At 39.8% G+C, this 8,817-nt stretch overlaps 1 protein-coding gene across 1 annotated transcript; it reads left to right on the forward strand.

Annotated features, from left to right (window-relative positions):
- Positions 1-893: 893 nt before the first annotated feature.
- LOC135627526 (receptor-like protein EIX1) lies at positions 894-7,872 on the forward strand. Its single transcript, XM_065133655.1, has 3 exons — positions 894-1,013; positions 6,371-7,710; positions 7,815-7,872. Exons 1-3 carry the CDS (start codon positions 894-896, stop codon positions 7,870-7,872), a joined length of 1,518 nt encoding a protein of 505 aa, XP_064989727.1.
- Positions 7,873-8,817: the final 945 nt, after the last annotated feature.

Genomic DNA, 8,817 nt, shown 5'->3' on the forward strand with positions numbered 1-8,817 from the left:
CACCGTATCTATTGGCCAAAGTTGGGTCCCACCTTTCCAACTCAGACTTATGTATCTAAGCAATTGTCATCTCGGGCCCCAATTCCCCGAGTGGCTACGGCTCCATACACAGACCTATCCCACTCATCGACGTGTAGAAAAAGAATCGATGGAATGCAGCTTAGGGATGTGAGGTTTCTCACCGCTCATCTTCATCTGTCAAACAGTGCTTATCCCACTGATTGAGAACGATGCTATCGGTTTCCAAAATTCTATCTAATCATAAAGTTTAATTTATTATTCCAACCACACATAGCAAGCGAGTGAGCTATGCCCAATTTATATATCATGGATAATGAGTACCATCTACAATTTGGTGGTATGTGGCACAATATCAAAGAGTGCTTATCCCACTGATTGAGACCGTTGCTATCGGTTTCCAAAATTTTATCTAATCATAAAGTTTAATTTATTATTCCAACCACACATATCAAGCGAGTAAGCTATGCCCAATTTATATATCATGGATAATGGGTACCAATTTATATATTTCAAAAGAGCAATCAAGAGAATTAATAACAGAATAAAACTATCTCACGAGTCAATCCAAATATATTTGGTGTATCATCTCCAATGGAAATTAAAAAATAAAAAAGAAATTAAAAAATAAAAAGAAATACTGACTATTTTGCACCCAAGTTATTTCGGTCAGTCAACTGTTTCTGAGTCAAAGTGGTGTAATCTCGATCAATTCTATGCATACTTGGCTTCACGTTCATGATCCACATGATGCTCTGCATCATAACCACTGGTTCCGTCCATCCGAACTCTTACCCCTTCCGTCACATATGAAGTCTCCGATGGTGAAGGTGCTCTCCGCATGGTAGGTAGGGAGGGAGATCAAACTGCGCGCCATGGCTTTCACCCTATCCTTCTCATCATCATTATTCTGCCTTTTGGGCATCCTCCTCCACGGGGCAGCGGTGACAGGCGGGTGTTTTAGCGTGGAGAGGGAGGCGCTGCTGAACTTCAAAGTGTTGGGAAGAAACCTGTTAACGCGGAATAATCTTTTCCCTCTTTGTGTATCAAAATGGGTTTCTCATCAAAATACCAACTTGATATCCAAATGAAAATATCAACCAACACAGCATAAACAATAGAGCAAATAATCAATCACATAGTGAGACCAAATCTTTTTAACGTGGAAAACCCAATGTGGGAAAAACCACGGGACCATAGTCCACCTCAAACTTCCACTATCAATAATAATGATAACAGGTTTACAGTAGGTCTTCTCTAGAATAACTCGAGGATCAGAATAACATCAAGAACATAGATCTTGGCTCAAGAATAACATATCTTCATCACATAGGTGGATCTCCTCCAAAGAGAATTCTAGATCTCACAAAGTGGATATCGCAGGAAAGTACCTTAGAGAGGGTAAACTGCAGATCAACATCGTTAGGATTGTAGAGTTTACTGCAAGGATTCTCCACATAAAATTTGGGCCGAAACTGACAACGTTTGGCCACCGATCGTCAAGCAGAAAACTCAGAAACCTTACTTTCTCTCTCTATTTCTCTCTCCTTTTTTTCTCTGCATGCCGCCGCACGCACGCTGCAATCGTATCTCCTTTCCTCACCTTCTCTCTCCTCTTTTTAATTTGATTTGTTGATTTAGGCTCAATAGGTCTAATTGTCCAAGCCCACATATGGGCTGGACCCAACAATTCTCCCCCTCCAGCTCATATGGTAGGCTGTACCAAGCCCGCTCTTCGCTTACATGCTTCAAGCTTCTCCTTAGGCAAAGACTTTGTCAACATATCTGAACCATTATCATTGGTATGCACCTTTTTCAACTGTAATTCTTTCATCTCAAGCACATTACGAATCCAGTGATATCTCACATCAATATGCTTGGATCTAGAATGGTATGTTGAATTCTTGGAGAGGTGAATAGCGCTCTGACTGCCACAGTAAACAGTATATCCTTCCTGTTTCAAGCCCAATTCCTGTAGAAACTTTTTCATCCATAAAGCTTCCTTGTAGGCTTCAGTAACTGCTATGTATTCTGCTTGTATGGTTGATAGAGCAACACACTTCTGTAACTTAGACTGCCAAGAGACTGCTCCTCCTGCAAATGTCATCAAGAATCCCGAAGTGGACTTCCTGGAATCAGTATCACCTGCCATGTCTGCATCTGTGTACCCTTCTAACACAGGTTCATCATCACCAAAACATAAACACAACCTGAAAGTACCTCTTAGATATCTTAATATCCATTTCACTGCTGCCCAATGTTCCTTTCCAGGATTTGAGAGAAATCGGCTAACAACTCCAACTGCATGAGTTATATCTGGCCTAGTATAAACCATAGCATACATCAAACTGCCTACTGCAGATGAGTAAGGCACTCTGGATATTTCTTCTTTTTCTTTCTCACTTGTAGGATATTATTTTGAACTCAGCTTAAAATGACCTGCAAGTGGAGAACAAACTGCTTTGACTTTACTCATGTTGAATCTTTCAAGAACCTTTTCAATGTAAGTCTCCTGAGATAGCCAAATCTTCCTTTTCTTCCTATCACAAAGAATCTTCATGCCAAGTATTTGTCTCACCGATCCCAAGTCTTTCATGGCAAAAGACTTACTTAGCTCTCTTTTAAACTTTTCAATTTTTCCAACATCATGGCCAACAATCAACATATCATCAACATATAGCAGTAAAATAATAAAATCATCATCTGAAAATTTCTTCATAAACACACAATGATCAGATGTGGTTCTATCATACCCTTGGCTCATCATAAAGGAATCAAACTTCTTGTACCACTGTCTAGGTGCCTGTTTGAGTCCATATAAGCTTTTCCTAAGCTTACATACCAGATTTTCTTTTCCCTTGACTTTGAAACCTTCTGGTTGCTCCATGTAAATTTCTTCTTCTAAGTCACCATGAAGAAATGCTGTTTTTACATCAAGTTGTTTAACTTCTAAATTCAAGCGGGTAGCCAAACCAAGAACAACTCGGATAGAGGACATTTTCACAACCGGAGAAAATATTTCTTCAAAGTCAATACCTTTCTTCTGACTGAATCCTTTCACAACTAGTCGTGCCTTGTATCTTTGTTGTGAGCTATTGTTTTCAGTCTTCAATTTATAAACTCACTTATTCTTGAGAGCTTTCTTCTCTTTCGGCAACTTTACCAAGTCATAGGTGTGGTTCTCAAGCAAGGATCTCATCTCTTTTTGCATGGCTTTAACCCACTCACTCTTATTCTCATGTAGAATAGCTTCTTAGTAAGTTTCTGGCTCTCCCCCGTCAGTAAGCATAACATACTCATGTGGAGGATATCTGGTAGAGGGTTGTCACTCTCTAGTGGATCTTCTCAATGGAATCTCAACTGGTGGTGGAGGTGTCCGTTCAGTTGGTTCAGCATCATCAACTGTAGGTGTATCATCACTAGTATTCTCACCACAATTTTCCTGTTCATCTCCCCTATGATCATCATGAACTACAGGTGAAGGAACTAGACCCAAACTCCAAAGAATATAAACAGAGGTTTCTGGCTTCTCAACATTATCACCATCATCAAACAATTGGTCTTCAAGAAACACAACATCTCTGCTTCTAATAATCTTCTTGTTCACTGGATCCCATAATCTGTACCCAAACTCTTCATGACCATATCCCAAGAAGATACATTCTTTTGCCTTATTATCAAGCTTGGACCTCTGATCTTTGGGAATATGAACAAATGCTTTACACCCAAAGACTCTCAAATGATTATAAGATATATCTTTTCCTCTCCATACTCTCTCTAGAACATCACCTTGCAGAGGAACTGATGGAGAAAGATTTATCAGGTCAACTGTAGTTCTCATAGCCTCCCCCCAAAATGACTTTGGTAACTTGGCGTGGGAAAGCATACACCTAATCCTTTCTTCAATGGTTCTGTTCATCTTTTCTGCCACACCGTTCTGCTGAGGAGTTTTAGGAACTGTTTTCTCAAGCCTGATACCATGAAACCTACAATAATTCTCAAAAGGGCCCCTGTACTCGCCACCATTATCTGATCGAACACACTTTAGTTTTCTGCCAGTTTCTCTTTCAACACTGACATGAAACTCCTTGAAAGCATCGAGTACCTAGTCTTTAGATTTCAAAGCAAAAGCCCAAACTTTTCTAGAATGGTCATCAATAAAAGTAACAAAATAAAGAGCACATCCAAGAGTTCTAGTTTGCATAGTACAAACATCAGTATGAACTAAATCAATAACATCAGATCTTCTAGATGATGGATATGTCTGAAATGCAACTCTATGTGTTTTTCCAGCTAAGCAATGATCACAAGATTTAAGAGATGTACCTTGCAACTCTGGTAACAACTGCTTTCTAGCAAGAGTTTGAAGTCCCTTCTCGCTGATATGTCCAAGCCTCTTATGCCAAAGATCTATACTTTCACCTTTTCGAATTTCATTAATCTCTCCTTTGTGTAGCTTAGCTTCCATGACATAAAAATAGTTAATCTTCTTTCCTTTTGCCACAATTAGAGAACCTTTAGTGAGTTTCCATTTACTTTCACCAAAATAATGTGCAAAGCCCTCATCATCAAGTCTACCTGTAGATATCAAGTTAAGACGAATATTTGGAATATGCCTTACATCTTTGAGTATTAATTTGCTCCCAATACTACTCTCTAAGCAAATATCTCCAATACCCACAATCTTAGATGTACCATTGTTTCCCATTCTGACATTACCAAAATCACCAGCAGTGTAAGATCTAAAGAAATCACCATGAGAAGTGACATTAAATGAAGCACCAGAGTCAATTACCCAATTACTGTCCTAAGCTACAAGGCTAACACAACCTTCATCACAGACAATAGTGATATTACCTTCAGCAGCAACTGTATTGATATCTTTCTCATTTTTCTTCATTTCATTCTGTTCTCGCTTCCAAAACCTACACTCTTTCTTCATGTGACCTGGCCTATTACAGTGAAAACATTTGATATCTCTTCTAGACTTGGATCTTCCTCTATAACCATATGGATTTCTACTATGACTTCTTCCACGTCTTTCTTGTTTTTCAGTAACAAATGCACCAGAAGAAGATTCACCCTGTTCTTTCCTTCTTGCATCTTCATTTAGCAAAACTATCTTTAACCATATCTATGGTTAGAGTCCCCTCTGGCGTGGAGTTACAAATAGTCACCACATACGTTTCCCAACTTTCTGGTAAAGAGCTGAGAAGTAATAATCCCTGCATCTCATCATCTATATTAATTTTCATAGCAACCAACTTGTTTGCAAGACTCTGAAATAGGCTTATGTGCTCAACAATGTTACCATCATCTTTATACTTCAAATTTACAAGCCTTCTGAGGAGAGAAATTCTATTTTCCACTGTCTTTTTCGCAAAGAGGTTTTCTAACCTTTGCCAAACAACATCAGCTCTGGTTTCATCTGAAATATGCTCATTCAAGTTTATATCCATCCATCTTCTAATATAGGCAATAGCTTTTCTATGTTGAACTTTCCATTCTTCATCGTCCATAATAAAAGGTTTATCTTTAACCTTGATAGGCTTATACAAATCTATGCAATAGAGCAAATCTTCCATCAGACGCCTCCAAGTGGAATAATTTGATGAGTTCAATTTAATCATACCATCTGACTCCATTTCAATCACACAAGAAAACTAGCACCAAACAACATGATGCTCTGATACCACTTGTTGGGAAGAAACCTGTTAATGCAGAATAATCTTTTCCCTCTTTGTGTATCAAAATGGGTTCCTCATCAAAATACCAACTTGATATCCAAATGAAAATATCAACTAACACAGCATAAACAATAGAGCAAATAATCAATCACACAGTGAGACCAAATCTTTTTAACGTGGAAAACCCAATGTGGGAAAAACCACGAGACCGTAGTCCACCTCAAACTTCCACTATCAATAATAATAATAACATGTTTACAGTATGTCTTCTTTAGAATAACTAGAGGATCAGAATAACATCAAGAACATAGATCTTGGCTCAAGAATAACATATCTTCATCACATAGGTGGATCTCCTCCAAAGAGAATTCAAGGTCTCACAAAGTGGATATCGTAGGAAAGTACCTTAGAGAGGGTAAACTGCAGATCAATACCGTTAGGATTGTAGAGTTTGCTGCAAGGATTCTCCACATAAAATTTGGGCCGAAACTGACAATGTTTGACCACCGATCGTCAAGCAGAAAACTCAGAAACCTTACTTTCTCTCTCTATTTCTCTCTCCTCTTTTTTCTCTGCACGCCGCCGCACGCACGCTGCAATCAGATCTCCTTTCCTCACCTTCTCTCTTCTCTTTTTAATTTGATTTGTTGATTTGGACTCAATAGGTCCAATTGTCCAAGCCCACGTATGGGCTGGACCAACACAAAGCTGGTGTCAGAGACACTCGCAACCGGCTATCTTCTTGCACAGGCCACCACTGTTGCACATGGAAGGGAGTGGCCTGCGACACCACCACTGGCCACTTCGTCATGCTGGACCTCCGGAACACAAATACGTATGATCGGGCATTAGTCGGTGAGAGGATGATGAACTCGTCATTGCTTGCTTTATCTCATCTGAAGCACTTGGATCTTAGCTTCAATGATTTCAGCGGGATCCGCATGCCGGAATTCATCGGCTCCTTCAAGAAACTGAGATACCTCAATCTATCTTTTACATATTTCATGGGAGGAATACCTGATCGGCTGGGGAACCTTTCGAGCCTCTACGTTCTTGATCTAAGCGATGCTTTAGATTTTGCATCCCATGTTGACAACCTTGATTGGCTCTCCCATCTTACGTCCTTGAAGCACTTGGACATCGGCGGGTTGAACCTAACCGATGTCCCAGATTGGTTCTCATCGGTGAACATGCTGCCTTCCCTCCAAGTCCTAAGTATGTCTTCCGTTGGTCTCGATACCATCCCAGCTTCTGTTGTTCACGTCAACTTCACCTCCTCTCTTACTGTCCTTCATCTCTCCTATAATAATTTCGACTCCACCTTACCCAAATGGTTGTGGATTATTAGTGGTCTTACCCATCTTGATCTTCATGAATCTGTGTTCTATGGGGTTATTCCTGATGCAATTGGAGACTTGGGCTCTCTTACTTTTCTTGATCTAGGAGTCAATCAACTCGAGGGTACCGTACCGAGATCCATGGCTGATCTCCGTAGACCGAAAGAATTACATATGATGGGCAACCAATTGACAGGAAATTTGAGCGGTTGGCTGGAGCAAATGACGAATCTCATCATTTTGGATCTCCGATCTAATTTATTCAACGGTTCCATGCCTTCCTCCGTTGGTAAGTTCTCTAATCTCACCGAATTGAATCTCGCTGGAAATTCTATTGGAGGTGTCCTTTCAGAAGTTCATTTTGAGAATCTTACGAGATTGCAAGTGTTGGACTTGTCTGGCAACCCCATCACCATATCAATTGGCCAGAGTTGGGTTCCCCCTTTCCAACTCAGATTAGTATATTTAACCAATTGTCAGTTGGGACCTCAATTTCCAGAGTGGTTGCAGTTCCAAACAAAGATGGAAGAATTATATTTGGCAGACTGTAAAATTGCAGGGACAATGCCCGCTTGGTTTTGGAATATTTCATCTTCTACCATCATATTTTTAGACCTTTCCAACAACCAAATAGGAGGGAAGCTGCCATCTTCTTTAAAGTTCACCAAGTTGGTTATATTATATTTGGATTCCAATAGATTTGAAGGTCCATTGCCTACGATGCTACCGTCTACACTCGATACTCTATACCTCTTCAATAATTCCTTTATAGGGCAATTGCCGATATGGCCCCATGTTCACTCGGTGGCACTCTCAGACAACCTGCTTGATGGTGGCTTATCTTCATCAATCTGCCGATGGACATATCTCGAATACCTTGACCTTTCGAACAACAAATTACTTGGTGAGATCCCTTATTGTTTAGGGGAGTCATTACAAAATATTTATTTCTTAAATTTGGACAACAACCGCTTGTCGGGTGAAATTCCACACACGATCGGTTTTTTAAGTAAGCTTATGCTATTGCAACTGAAAAACAATAGTTTTTCGGGTGAGGTTCCTTTGTCATTGAAATATTGTACAAATTTATGGTTTCTTGATCTAGCTCAAAATAATCTTATCGGAAGTATGAGGATCTTCCTCATTTCCATGGATTTCGAGCTTTGGACTATCGTTGAAAACGGATTTAAAAAATCTTCTCTTCCGATGAGCGAATGGAATGAATCGGAGAAAATGATTTTTGCTTTAAACGCAAAGGCTATGAATGCCTTGTTTTGTGCACTAGACAAAAATGAATTTAATCGTGTTTCAATTTGTGATTCGGCTTTTGATATTTGGAGAACTCTTGAGGTCACTCATGAAGGCACTAGCCGAGTGAAAGAGTCCAAAATCAACATCCTTGTGCACTCTTACGAACTCTTCCGAATGAAACCAAGTGAGTCCATCGGAGACATGTACACTCGGTTCACGGATGTCATCAATGGACTTAAAGCTTTTGGTAAAGATTTTACTAACTTTGAACTAGTAACTAAAATCTTAAGATCCCTCCCTAAAAGTTGGGATCCAAAAGTTACGGCCATTCAAGAGGCCAAAGACCTTAAAACATTCCCTCTTGAAGAACTCATTGGGTCTCTAATGACCTACGAAATGACATGTCAAGCTCATGACGAGCTTTAGAACCCCCTTCCAAAGAACAGGAAGGATATGACACTCACATCACAAGAAGACCACTTGAAAGGAACATCAAGTGATGAGGACAGTGACAATGACATTGC

This window comes from Musa acuminata, chromosome BXJ2-11, assembly GCF_036884655.1.
Source record: "Musa acuminata AAA Group cultivar baxijiao chromosome BXJ2-11, Cavendish_Baxijiao_AAA, whole genome shotgun sequence".
In the NCBI taxonomy this organism is placed as follows: Eukaryota; Viridiplantae; Streptophyta; class Magnoliopsida; order Zingiberales; family Musaceae; genus Musa; species Musa acuminata.